Source organism: Leptonychotes weddellii, chromosome 13 (assembly GCF_054177405.1).
Source record: "Leptonychotes weddellii isolate Sample4059 chromosome 13, ASM5417740v2, whole genome shotgun sequence".
Classification (NCBI taxonomy): domain Eukaryota; kingdom Metazoa; phylum Chordata; class Mammalia; order Carnivora; family Phocidae; genus Leptonychotes; species Leptonychotes weddellii.
The window spans coordinates 76087065-76101914 of record NC_138381.1 but is presented as its reverse complement, the minus strand read 5'-3'; the positions used below and the strand labels follow the sequence as shown (position 1 = coordinate 76101914).

Genomic DNA, 14850 nt, shown 5'->3' with positions numbered 1-14850 from the left:
CCTGATGCAGAGCTCGATCCCAGAACCCTGGGATCATGACCTGAGTTGAAGGCAGACGCTTAACCGACTGAGCCACCCAGGCGTCCCAAGCCTAAAAATAAATGGATTTTCTGTGGGCCTAGGAGTTTCTTAGCAACTAGCAGAGTTCCTGGCACACAAAAGATGATCCAAAGATTGTTTGTAAATCAACTGTAAAGCTTCAAATATACATATATATTTTTATATATATTTACATATGTATTTTTATTAATAGATTAACTTTGAGAGAGCAATCCTGGAAATAACAGAAATAGTGACCTCTAATGGTAGAAAACTGTATTTTCCCCCATCCTTATCATATGACATGAAAATTAAGAATTCCATTTTATGTGAAAAAATGTTAATGCATTTTGCCCTTTAGCTTATAGAAATGTATTCTCCTCCTAGAAGAAAGGGAATTGAGGGTATATATAACTAGACCCCAAAAATGTCAATTTATTTAATTCTGTTTGGAACTTCACCTCCAAGTCTATGATTTTCCTCATACTAAATACAAAGCCTAATAAAATTTGGCTGGCAGGGACAGAGATAAGATCTATACATCAGTGATTCTCAACCAGGAACGGAGAGGGAGAGGTCTGAACTAGTGGAAACTAGTGGGGTGTATAGGGGACGGTGTGGGAGAATGTGGCTGGGGAGATGGAATTTTTTATGTTTATCTGGAGGGGGGCCTAAGGCAAACTACTGATAAATTTGCTATTTTTAATTATGAAAAATTCATCCTTAACATTATCACTTCAGGTTCATGCTGATATAACAAAACACATGTGCATTTTTCCAAATGTAATCACAAGTGATCTATTTGCAAAACTGGAAAATTGTTGAATTCCTAATTTTTACCTAGTATTTGCAAAAGTATAAACATCCTTCCTTCTTCAATTGTATCTCCTCATTTTATAGAAGAGGAAACAGGGTTAACTGGGAGGCATGATGACAACTTTAATATTCCCTGCCTGGTCCCTCCTGGTCCAAGTGTATTTAAAAAGTTACTATTTTGAGAGAGGTGTAATTCCTTTAATTTGTCATAGTTGTACCACAGAAAGTTTAGGCTACAAAGAACTATTCAATCACTTAAATTAATTATCTGTTTTTACCAGTAAAAACCAATTCATCATGCAGGCAACTTTTCTCTTGCTTGAGACGAATGATCTCTTCTCGTTGTTCATTATTTTCTGTTGTCTTTTCATTTAGATCCTCTTCACAAATAGAAGAAAACAAAAGTCCTTGAATAAATACTATTTGCTAGAAAAATATACACTGTGAGTACCTCTCATGCCCTCGGCACCCTTTCCAATTAATGTGAAGTCCCGTCGGAGCTGCAGCCAACATATATCTAAACTCGCTGCATCCCTGGCAATGACCTTCTCAGGCTTCCCTATTCCTGACTGGTCTCTCCACTCAAACCATGCCTCTCCTGCTACAGCCTATTGCCCAGAGAGCAATAAGGGCATTTTTTTTGAAGAAGAAGAAGAAGTGGGGCTCAAACTCACAACCCCAAGATCAAGAGTCACATGCTCTTCTGACTCAGCCAGCCAGGCACACCAGGGCAATCTTTTAAAAGTAAAAAATCTGGGGGCGCCTGGGTGGCTCAGTCGGTTAAGTGGCTGCCTTCGGCTCAGGTCATGATCCCAGGGTCCTGGGATCGAGCCCCGCATCGGGCTCCCTGCTCAGCGGGAAGCCTGCTTCTCCCTCTCCCACTCCCTCTACTTGTGTTCCCTCTCTCCTGTCTCTCTCTCTCTCTGTCAGATAAATAAATAAAATCTTTAAAAAAAAAAAGTAAAAAATCTGTGGGGTGCCTGGGTGGCTCAGTTGGTTAAGCGTCTGCCTTCAGCTCAGGTCAGGATCCCAGGGTCTTGGGACTGAGTCCCGCATCGGGCTCTTTGCTCAGTGGGGAGTCTGCTTCTCCCTCTGCCTGCTCCCCCTGTTTGTGCTCTCTCTCTCAGATAAATAAAATCTTAAAAAAAAAAAAAGTAAAAGATCTGCTCATGTCACTCTTCTCCTAAAAGCCCTCCTAACTCCCTTACGATGAAATCCAAATCACTACCCTAAGCCCTGAATGGCCTGGTTTGGCCTATCACTCTCCCCCTTCTTTTGTTCTGTTCCTTGAACATGTCCCAGCCTCAAAACCCACCCAGGGCTTGTGCATTTGCTGTTCCTTCTGCCTGGAAGACTCTGGGCCCAGATCTTCACATGGCTAGTTCTTCCCACCATCCAAGCTTCTGCTCAAATGTTCTCCTCAAAGTCACCTTCCCAGTCCACCCAAACTGAGTCGATTCCCCTGTCCACTACCTTGTTGTCCTTTAAAGAGATGACAAAGTCTGTCTCTGCTGTCAAGGGGTGTATAGTGTGATTACGGTTTTGGCTGAAGCTACAAACGTAGACAAAGCGCATGATTTGCCACAAGTAAGGGCATCATAAGAATAAGATTTTAGAAGGCTGAGTCTTTTAAATTGACCACAATAAACTTTCACAATTTCAACAGCAACTCACTCACACAGGGTGTAGGAGTGTTGAAAATCCTGACTCCATCCTGCTCATGTCCGTGCAATGACCTCCCTCGCGCCTACGTGCTCCAGGGCCTTTGGAGGTTAATGTGTGCCCTGAATGGAATTTGGGAAGGCTTATTCTGATCTTCCCTCTAGTGCACACATGGCACCACTTTAGATGACCACCCTTTGACCTCACCAGAAAGCTCCCTGTTCTATAAAGCTGTGGATTAAGGTCTGGGTGAATTTGTGGAGAGTAGGTATGTAGCACCAAGATCGTGGTCTACCTGATCCCCCCATCAGTAAGTTACCCTGAATAAAACTCCATGTAAATGGTATGGAGTGACTTGCTTTGCTTTTCAGTCTCAAAGTGCCTTCTCAGTCTGGAGGGTACTCTACTGTCCCTCCTCCACCTTCTAACAATGAGGCACCCCACTATGGACAGAGGTGAGAGTAACTTCCACCAAAACATGGCTTTGTCATTCTAAGGTTGCTTGCTGCGCAGTGGGAGTCTGTCTGTGTCTAACACGATGACCACTGACTCTGCGCCAGGGAGGGGAAAGGCCAGAGAAAAGTGGGCCTACCTCCATGCCCTCTGTAGGCAAATGTAAGCTCTTACTCCACCACCTACCTCCACATTCACATAAATAGGACTAACCTATTTGGTATACCTCGCCTCCTCTTCTTTATAAAACTTTAAGTAACATTACTCAGAAGGAAATGAATCATTGAGTTTCTCTGAGAACAAAAATAGAAAAGGAGAACGCAAAAGGAATTTTCAAAAATAAAACATGCGCCGAAAGCTACCCTGGCAGATTGTGTTGTTAGTGGCAATCCCTCATCCCTCCCTGCATTCCTCCCAGAGGGACAGATATTTCTCCACTGCCTGACTTTGGGCTCAGCCACATGATGCTTTAGCCAACAGAAGGAGGGTGTGTCGGGTCCTTGCATGTTTCTGCTTCTTCTATTTTTCATCTATCTATCTATTTTAAATAAGCTCCACACACAATTTTGGGCTCCAACTCACGACCCTGAGATCAAGAGTTGCATGCTCTCCCAACTGAGCCAGCCAGGTGCCCCTGCTTCTTCTCTTACGTTTCTGCCTTCGGGGATGCCTGGGTGGCTCAGTCGTTAAGCATCTGCCTCGGCTCAGGTCATGATCCCAGAGTCCTGGGATCACGCCCCGCATCGGGCTCCCTGCTCAGTGAGGAGTCTGCTTCTCTCTCTCCCTCTGCCCCTTTGTCTACTTATGGGTGCTCCCTCTCTCAAATAAATAACCAAAATCTTTTTTAAAAATTAAAAAAAAAAAAAAAAGTTTCTGCCTTCACCGTGGAGAAAAGTGCCCAGGCCAGCTTACTGGTGAGAAGTGAGATATGGGAAGCAGAATTGCCCCAGAGGAGTGGCTCAGCTGGGCCCAACCAGGATAAGTCAATCCCCGTTGGGCTGATACCTGAGCTTATCAGATGCTTCTGGGTGCACACCACCAAGATGTTGTTGCTGGTTGTTATGAAGCATAAATTAACAATAACTAACCGCTACAGCAAAGGCAGTTTATTTTAAAAATACAACGCATTATACAGTTTCCTCCAAGTCTGTTATTTACCTTATAACATGAATACTGTAGCATAATTCTGTACAAATGAAATGAACATTTCATGGTAGGATCTAAGGCCAGCAACAGACCTCTTAATCACAAGATGAAGTGAACCCAAATGAAGAAGTATGTGCCCAAGGTGAAATGCTTGAATTGATGTCTCTTCCTTACCTTTCAGTTTATTGACTTCAATTTTAAGTGTCTTCAATTTCTGCTTGTAATCTTGCTTTTCTTTCACAATACAAGTCTCCACCATCTTCGCGTCACGCAAGGCATGCTCTAAGAGTTTAAATTTTCCTGAGCAGTCTGCAATGTGATTGACGGCCTCGATAATATCTTTGTCCTAAGAACCAAATTTGAAGACTGTTCTGTAAGATTTTTAAGTTTCAACTAATCAGGGGCGCCTGGGTGGCTCAGTCGTTAAGTGTCTGCCTTCAGCGCAGGTCATGATCCCAGAGTCCTGGGATCGAGCCCCGCATCGGGCTCCCTGCTCCCTGGGAAGCCTGCTTCTCCCTCTCCCACTCCCCCTGCTTGTGTTCCCTCTCTCGCTGTCTCTCCCTGTGTCAAATACATAAATAAAATCTTTAAAAATATATATATATATTAAGTAAAATTTCCTCCCTCCCCCACTCACATGGAATAACTATTATTATAATAGCTATAATATATAATAGTTATTAGTAGCAGGTTTTTTCCTCCTGCTTAAGGACAAGTGTTTCTGCTATAGCACCATATATGCATTCCTGAAGATGCTCATGGTCTGCACATCTCACACCAGGAAGATTTTATGGGAAAAATGGGGTTGGCAGATCAATGGAACTTCATGATTAGACTGGTAGCAAAAAACAACAGGCCCATTTAAGTATGCAAACAGTTCAGCAAAAGCCAGGGCCGACACACCAGTCAATCATTCTTTTCCAGCATCTTCATTAGCACTCACAGCCTCACCAGGAGTTTGCCACAACGGAAACCAGAGTAGTTATTAAAGCCACTAAATTGGTCACTATTTGACTAAAGACAATTCCATAGACTTTAATATTTTATCTTCAATTTTAAGAAAGCTTGCCCGTGACCACTTTAAAATGCAGGGAGAAAGCACATATGAACTAGCATGAGGGTCCCATTATGCCTAAATCATTCCCTATTCACCAGCTGCCAAACACATGTTATAGCAGAAGAGACTGTCAGTCAATCATTATCATGACATGGTAGCAGCTCTAGCAACTGCTGGATCGCTAACAGTTTTTCTCTCCATTAAAAAAGAAAAGCAAAGAACATTAACAAGCAATCTGATCATCAACGACTTTGTGAGAACTAACACTGGATACCTTGGAAGAAAACAAGTTAATCCAGACATGCTAAACCATGGAATGAGCCTCAGAGACAGAGACCAAAAGTGGAGTCCTGTCTCCTCTCTCAATGTCTTGGGGACATCATTTTAAACTTGTTTCCAACATTTCTAAAATGAATCTTATTTTATTTATTTGAGAAAGAAAGCGCGCGCACGCATGCGCAAGTAGGGGAAGGGGCAGAGGGAGAGATTCTTCAAGCAGACTCCCCACTTAGCCTGGAGCCTGATGTGGGGCTCAACCCCACAACCCATGAAATCATGACCTGAGCCAAAATCAAGAGTCAGACACTCAACTGACTGAGCCACCCAGGCGCCCCCCCCTTTTTTTTTTAAGATTTTTTAAAATTTTTTGGGGGGCGCCTGGGTGGCTCAGTCGTTAAGCGTCTGCCTTTGGCTCAGGTCATGATCCCAGGGTCCTGGGATCGAGCCCCGCATCCAGCTCCTTGCTTGGCGGGGAGCCTGCTTGTGTTCCCTCTCTCGCTGTGTCTCTCTCTGTTAAATAAATAAATAAAATCTTTAACAAAAAAAAAAAGTTTTTTTTTTTATTTTTAAGTAATCTCTACACTCAATGTGGGGCTGGAACCCAAACCCCAAGATCAAGAGTCACATGCTCCACTAAGCCAGCCAGGTGCCCCTAAAATGAGAATTTTACTTTTTTAAAAGATTTTATTTACTTATTTGACAGAGAGAGAAAGAAAGAGAAAGAGAGAGCACAAGCAGGGGGAGCAGCAGAGGGAGAGGGAGAAGCAGGCTCTCCGCTGAGCAGGGAGACGGAGGCGGGGCCCAATCCCAGGACCCTGAGATCATGACCTGAGCTGAAGGCAGACACTTAACTGAGCCACCCAGGCGCCCCTATTTTCTTTTATTTTTTTAAAGATTTTATTTATTTGAGAGTGAGTGAAAGTGAGAAAGATCACAGAGGGAGAAGCAGGCTTGCCGCTGAGCAGACAGTGTGATGTGGGACCCGATCCTAAGACCCTGGGATCATGACTTGAGCCAAAGGTAGATGCCCAACCGATTGAGCCACCCAGGGGCCCCCCTAAAATGAGAATTTTAAAAGAGACAGCAACGTTGGTAGCTCTACCATCTCATTTGCAATGGGACTTAAGTAAGATAATGTATGTGACCATACTTTGTAAAGTACAAAGTGCCCTGGCAAATGAAGGTATTATTATTTTGAATTACCTTTAGCTTTATCATTGTAGTGAGAGCCTGTTCTCGAGCTTGTAATTGTCCTACCTGGGCAGAAAGTTCCACTAATGTGTTGCTGAGATTTTCATTTCTAGCCTACAAGGGAACAACACATAAAATACTAAGTGAGTCATTTAAAAGTTTTCATTACTAGCATTAGCCGCAGTCTGTGCTCATTCTGTTTTGTTTTCTCTTTAACTTTTATTTAGTAACAAAGTGAGCCAAGTAAGCAGTCATCAAAAAAAAAAAACACAAATCTTTCTCTCCATTACCTCTAGCATCCTCTCAATGCTTATGTTTGCCCTCCTGAATCATATTGGTTATGCTTATAAATGTCTATTTCCCAATCTCTCTTATGTATAATTCTAGGTTGGCAAAAAAGAAAATAAATGAATGAAAATTGGATTAGTAAGAGACTTCCTTTGCTGAAATAAAGTAGCATTAGTCCTCCTCCCTCTCATGCTCTCTGTCTCTCATTCTCTCTCTCAAATAAATAAACAAAATCTTTAAAAAAAAAAAAAAAAAGGGGGCGCCTGGGTGGCTCAGTTGGTTAAAGTAGCATTAGTGAACTTCTATGCGCATATATGTGTGTGTGTGTGTGTGTATAATTTTTACTCTACGTTGAAAGACCTTCACTTCATATTGGGGTATTCCCATTTATCAGGTTTTTGGGGTGTTTTTTTTTAACCCCAGAACTACATGATATATTTATTGGTTGGGAAAAAAGAATAATGAGGCTTTTTAAATAGTATCTCCATGAAGGAAATTTAAATACATGCTACTAAGTGAAAGAAGCCAATCTGAAAAAGGTACATACTATACGATTCCAACTATAGGACATTCTGGAAAAGACACAACTATGGAGATGGTAAAAAGGTCAGTGGTTCCAAAGGTTAGGAGAGACAGGGATGGAACACAGGATTTTTAGGGCAGTGAAACTATTCTGTACAATACTACAATGGTGGATACATGTCATTACACATCTGTCAAAACCCACAAAATATATAACACCAATCGTGAACCCCAATGTAAACTATGACTTTGGGTGACAATGATGTGTTAACAGATTCACTGATTATAACAAATGTACTACCGGGGTGCAGAATGTCCACAGTAGGGGAGACTGCATTTGGTGGTGGAGGCAGGGGGTATAGGAGAAATTTATGCATTCTACTCTGTTTTGCTGTGAACATAAAACTGCTCTAAGAAATAAAGTTTATTAATAAAAAAAAAAACTTCCTGCTATGAACTGAATTGCATCCCCCCAAAACGCATATATTGAAGCCCTAACCTCCAATATGGTATTACTTGGGAGATGCTCCTTTGAGAGATAATTAGGTGTAAAAGAGGTCATGAGTGGGGCCCTCATGATGGGATTAGAATCCTTGTAAGAAAAGACACCAGAGATCTTGCTCATTCTCTCTCATACATTTCCTTTTCTTTTTTTTTAAAGTAAGCTCTATGCCCTATGTGGGGCTTGAACTCATGACCCCAAGGACAAGCGTCACATGCCTCACTGACTGAGTCAGCCAAGCACCCCCTACATTTTCATTTTTTAATTCAACATATCAATAGAATAGTTTTTACTTATTTTATAGCTAGAAACTGTCTAGAATAATAACCTGAAAGAATAAAAAAGGCATTATCATTATGAAACAAGCATAATACAAAGGCTATAACAAAAATAATGGCTCTCTGTGCCTCTCATAAAACATGAGTTCAAAAAATATCTGATGACCAGTTAGAACTGAAAAGTGAAAAATCAGTCCTACAAATCTTATTCCCCATGTGCCACTAACATGATGTGGATACTGTTTATCATATCAGATAAGGCACATTTAGAAAGCATCATGTGAAGCTACCAAAATTTGATGCTATTCATCTCAGACTTTGAGACTTTCTAAAATAACCCATTGTTGATAAAGCGACAGATGCTCCCAGACCAAATGGGCTGACAGTCAGAAAAGGTGGTAATGAGGTTTATCTCCCAGACAACTCAGCACTGTGCAGCCAACCAAAGCCATAAAATGAACACAAAACTATGGTGGCAGATGGACGGATCGACTTTCATACACACACATACATTTTAATGGAAACATTTAAATCTAATTTCTCAATACCTGAAACAGAATTTGGGCTAGAGAATCTTATCACAAAATAAAACCAACCTCAAGGTCTTCAGAGAGAAGAGAGGAATGGGTTGCCTTCTGAGCCATTTCCTGAAGCTGTAGCTGAGTCTTCTGAAGAACCGTTTGGCATTCAATCTGATTAGATTCAAGGGTTTTTACCTTCTTTGTGAGTGACCTGATTATTTCAGTTCTTTTATGTAGTTCACCTGAGGGAAATTTCATCAATAACCACCCTTTGATCAGATCTGAAGCTTAAAATGCATTTCAAACACACAATTAAAAGGTTAAGTGTGCTATGGGATGCCTGGGTGGCTCAGTCGTTAAGCGTCTGCCTTCGGCTCAGGTCACGATCCCAGGGTCCTGGGATCAAGCCCCGCATCGGGCTCCCTGCTCAGTGGGAAGCCTGCTTCTCCCTCTCCCACTCCCCCTGCTTGTGTTCCCTCTCTCGCTGTCTCTCTCTCTCTGTCAAATAAATAAATAAAATCTTTAAAAAAAAAAAAAAAAAAAGGTTAAGTGTGCTAAATAATTTTTTAAAGGATAATTCTTTTTAAAGAATGTGTTATGGAATCCACGATACTGGATAGTATAGAAACAGAATAGTCAGCAACCCAGAAGCCCCACGGATGTCACTTCCTAAACACGATGTCTCCCAATTCCCACCTTCCCAACCACTGTCCTGATCTTAACCATTTGCCTGCTTTTTAATTATAGTGTTACCACCTATGACCACATCCCTAAAACACAGTTTGATTTGAACCGTATATAATTGGGATTATACTCTATGAGTTCTTCCCTTCACTTTTTTCCACCTAAGATGATCCTGAGATTTATCCACATTGTTGCATGTGACTGGTGTTTGTGCACTGTTGTTGCTACATAATACCCCATTACATGATTATGCCAAAATGTATTTACCACTATTGGTAGCCACTTCAGTTGTTTCCACTTTACAGCTATTATGAACAATGTTGCTCTGAATATTCTTAAATGTGTATCTTGGTGTAATTTTGCAAGAGTTTTTGTACAGCCTTTCTACTCAAATGGGGTCCTTGAGCCAGCAGCACTGACATCACCTGGTAATTTGTTAGAAATGCAGACTCAGGCCCCAGACCTACTGTATCATAATCTACATATTAATAAGATCCTTAGGTCATTCACTTGTACTCTGACCCATGGGTATATTCCCAGAAGTGGAAATGTGGGGCCATGAGCTATGTGTATCTTTAACTTTACTAGATACTGTCAAATGATTTTCCAAGTAGTTGTACCAAATGACACTCCCACCAGCAGTGAATGAGTCTTCCCTTGGCTCCAAAATACCTGCTACCTTTATATATACCTGATATCTTTACCAATACCTGATCATTTTTGCTGGTTGATAAGTGTAAACGGTATCTCATTACGGTTTTTTTTTTTTTTTAAAGATTTTTATTTTATTTATTCATGAGAGACAGAGAGAAACAGAGGGAGAAGCAGGCTCCCAAGGAGCGGGAAGCCCGATGCGGGACTCGATCCCAGGACCCTGGGATCATGACCTGAGCCGAAGGCAGACGCTTAACCATCTGAGCCACCCAGGCGCCCTCATTACGGTTTTAATTTGCATTTCCCTAGTTACTAATGAGAATGAGAATCTTTTTTTCTAAGTAGGCTCCACGCTGGGCTTGGAGCTCCAACACAGGGCTTGAACTCATGACCCTGAGATCAAGCCTGAGCTGAAATCGTTAGATGCTTAACCGACTGAGCCACCCAGGCGCCCCTCAAGTTTCTTATTTTAAAACCAGATACTGCTGGCTATATGCAATGTCATCTTCATCTTTAACACATTTGTGCAAGATATTATATTACATCTAATGTGCAATCAAATCAAACATGATGCGTGTATGTGTGTGGCTGGGTATGGTCAGAGTAAAATCAAATGATCATCAAAGAAATGGAAAATTATGCATATTTAGTTTGTCATGTTTAAGAATCCTTTGGGTAACAGAAGATAAAAAAAGGAGTTATCTATTAAACAGATCTAGTGTTTTCCCTTCTAATACAGTCTGGCATTGATGTAGTGTCACTAGAACATTCAGACCTTAGAGCAGCACTAAAGGGATGACAGAATTAAAATATGGTACAAGAAAAATTTTTGCAAGCCATTTTTGAGACTGCTATATTTTTAAACGGTGACTGTTTTAGATACTTAAGATCAAGTTCAATACCAAAAATTTAAAATCCTTGAGTCAGTTCAACAGAAATGGCTAGTCCTATGGCATTTCTATTCATATTCTAGCTCAAAACTAATTTCATTCAGATTCACTCGGGACACTTCAGGTTAACTGGAGCTCTCTCCAGCACCCTCTCTACATTTAAACTGTCTGCCCAACTTCAACTCACATTGTGTTTGTTCAATTTTGAGTGTTCATAAAGGCCTCCATCTTCAATTAAACTAAACTCCAGGGCAGCAGGGATTGTGTTGAGATATTTTATCTCTTATCTTTCCCGTGCACCCCGCTTTTTTCCCCTAATGTATTTAATATTTAAATACATTTGTAAAAAATCTTAAAAAAAAATTTAAAAAAAATTAAAAATAAATACATTTGTGTTTCGGGTGCCTGGGTGGCGGTCGGTTGAGCATCTGACTCTTGTTTTAAGTTCAGGTCGTGATCCTGGGTTCCTGGGACTGAGCTCTGCATTGCGCTCCATGCTCAGCAAGGAGTCTGCTTGGGGATTCTCTCCCTCTCCCTCTGCCCCTCTCCCTGCTCACATGTGCGTGCGCGCTCTCTCTCTCAAATAAAAATATTTATTCTAAAATAAATATATTTGTGTCTAACCCATGAGCCCTTTGAATATGCTGGCACATAGAGATATATAACAGATACTGCTAATGTATTTCTGACCCTCTAATTTGCTGCAACGTTCTTCCAAAGTCAATACTTTCTGTCGATCCTCTTCCCATGAAAGAAGTTGTCTCTGATGTACTGCAACCATATCATTGAGCTCTTTATCGCGATCTTTTAATTCTCCAATAAGCAGCTGCAGCTCTTTCCGTTGTTTCTCGATAGTGGAAATCTCAACTTCTGACCCGATGTTCTAGACAGAGAAAGTGGTTTTACATCACAATAGAACTAATCAATAACATAAATCAGCTGAAGCATTTTTTTCCCAAATAATTGTATCTTCTTTTGCTGCCAATTCAAGACAGCTAAATTATTTTTTATTCACTGCTTATAACATGGCATCAAAATTATGTATATTTAAAACGAGTTCATGCCTACTGTGTACTCTGCCTCTATAATTTTCTGTCATACCACACATGCCACTCTTAAATAAAAGTGGGACTGTTTGTAAAACCTTCATTGGCTAATCACAAATAAACTCATTTTGGCATTTTTGTCTTTGCTGTCAACCCATTCCTTGTATCAGTCAACAATATTACCCCACACTTTGCCAGAGCAATTCTGGTTCAATCAAGTAAAGGAAAACATGAAATAATTACTGTTTGAATGTAAAGAATTCTCATAACATCTAGCACATATACTCAATCTACCAGATTGGTCCAAACTCAACACACTTGTTTATAAAGGAAAATTTTCAAACATACACAGAAGATAAGGGAATTGTACAATAAACTCTTATGTTCAGTACCTAAGTTCTACCATTATCAAGATTCTGCCACATCTGTTTCAATTTTCCTTTCTCTTTTTGTTGTTAAAAAAACTCTTACATATTTTGGCATGCATCTCTAAAAATGAACATTTTTTATATCACCATGATGCCATTTCATACCTAATAAAATTATCTACAGTAATTCCCTTTATGCGTGTCTTTTTTTTTTTTTTTAAGATTTTATTTATTTATTTGAGAGAGAGAATGAGATAGAGCATGAGAGGGGGGAGGGTTAGAGGGAGAAGCAGGCTCCTCGCTGAGCAGGGAACCCGATGCGGGACTCGATCCTGGAACCCCAGGATCATGACCTGAGCCGAAGGCAGTCGCTTAACCAACTGAGCCACCCAGGCGCCCGCGTATGTCATTTTAAAGACTAGATCGTGAAGTTGGTCTGGCCTAAATGTGAATCCAGAATTAATCACTTTAGTGGCTCTATAACATTGCACAAATTACTTAACCTCTCTAAGCCTTGGTTTCCTCACCTGTAACATGGTAATAACGACACTTCAACTTCTTAGTTGTGTGGATTAAGCAAGATAAACTGTGTAAAGCATTCCACATGTCTTGGCACAGGGTAAGCACTCAATAAACATTAGCTATCGTTATTTTTCTTTTAAGGAAAAATTTTAAGATACCAACTTAAACACGTGAAAGGGATATAGTTTTTCCAAACATTGGCTATTATTGATTGTGAAGCACATTTTGAAATATGGTACTGCCCCCATCCGTGAAATAAAAGAACTGAAAGTGTTACTTCAAGAATTCTATCTTGGGGCGCCTGGGTGGCTCAGTTGGTTAAGCGACTGCCTTCGGCTCAGGTCATGATCCTGATCCTGGAGTCCCTGGATCGAGTCCCGCATCGGGCTCCCTGCTCGGTAGGGAGTCTGCTTCTCCCTCTGACCCTCCCCCCTCTCATGTACTCACTCTCTCTCATTCTCTCTCTCTCAAATAAATAAATAAAATCTTTAAAAAAAAAAAAAGAATTCTATCTTAAAAATCGTAGTTAAAACTTCACGAGAGGCCCATTTGTATCATTACTGCTTTCTGAAAAATAAGGTTTGTAAATAAATAATGACGAATGAATTACAGTTAGTTATAGAATTACAGTAACTAAACTAAAATTTGGATCAAGTGATTCCAAATCACAAGATTTAAATTCTAAGTCTTTGGTAAACCATTCGTTAATTCACTGATTCACTGAACAAGTATTTGCTGAGCGCCAAGTGCCTGGGGATGCAGTAATGAGCGCGCCGGCAAGGAGCACATACTGTAGGATGGGAAAACAGGCAATTCGCCAAACATGCCAAAAAAAAAAAAAAAAAAGCTCATTTCACCGTACTGATGAATGCAAAGCTCACTTTTCTTCGTACACTCATAAATGCAAAGCTCGCTTTCAACACTTTCTGGTAAAACGGAGTTGCGAGAGTGCTCGTCCCCTCGCATGTTACCGTGAAGGAAATTAAGGGCAGGAAGCGAGGCGGCGCACAGAAAAGCTGCTCTCCAAACGCCCAAGTGTCGTTAAAAAGTGAGCACCTAGTTACTCGCCGCCCGTCTCGGCGCCTGGGCCGGATGTCGTTCTTACTAAGGTAAGGGACCAGATGCGACGCTCCGTTTCTCCTCTTCGTACTGTGTATCGCTTTACATTTTAAGCAGAAACCGTTCCTTAAAAACCACCCCGGTTCGGCCAGAGTGCTCCCCGCCCCGCGAGGCTCGCGGTCCACTCGCACCCCGACGCTCCAGCGGAGACGCTGAGCCGGCGGCGGCCGCTCACCTGGCGCCCGACGAGGAAGGTCGCCGAAGGGTTCATGGGTGCTTCCTCCGCCCCCGGAGAAAGTCGGTGAGCGCAGCGTCACCTTACAAACGCCATAGGCGCGCCTGCCCGGAGCGGGGGGCGAGCCCCGAACCCCGGAGCCCCGCGCCCTCGGCTGGTCCGAGTAAGCCCCCAAACCGCCCGCCCAGAGGAACGCGCCCGCTGGCCCCGCCTACGGCGTCGCCGAGGGGGCCACCCCGGCTCTCGCGAGACCTGAGGTGCGCCCTCCTGGTTCTGGGAAGGTTGATCTGCGGTTGTGAGATCCATCAGCCACCGTCCGCAAAGAACCGGTTCTTCGCCGTTAGCCAGCGAACAAGGAAGCAGATTAAAGGCCGTTTCTGCCCCCGTCACCCCAGTTTTGACAGTTGAGCTGCTCACTTCTTTCCCGGTCTTGTCGGCCACTGTGCACACCGGGCACTGAGAACGGTACCTGGCCATTCACCCGAATACCTGGACGGACGCAGACGCCAGCCCCGGTAGTTAGCAGCTGCTAGCCATTCTAGCACACAGCTCGAAACTACGAATCACAGATTGAGGCGGGGGGGGGGGGGGGGTGTGGGTGTGGGTGTGGGTGTGTTGTTTTGTCTTTTTGATTCTTG

General features: G+C 42.2%; 1 protein-coding gene across 1 annotated transcript; it reads right to left on the bottom strand.

The window, feature by feature from the left end:
• Window positions 1-79: 79 nt before the first annotated feature.
• On the bottom strand, window positions 80-14413 carry CCDC62 (coiled-coil domain containing 62). The gene is made up of 6 exons (XM_081802320.1): window positions 14213-14413; window positions 11673-11865; window positions 8830-8996; window positions 6656-6757; window positions 4291-4462; window positions 80-1235 (listed from the first exon to the last, which is right to left on the bottom strand). The coding sequence occupies exons 1-6, from the start codon at window positions 14246-14248 to the stop codon at window positions 1120-1122; spliced, it is 786 nt and encodes a 261-aa protein (XP_081658446.1). The 5' UTR covers window positions 14249-14413; the 3' UTR covers window positions 80-1119.
• Between the last annotated feature and the right edge of the window lie 437 nt (window positions 14414-14850).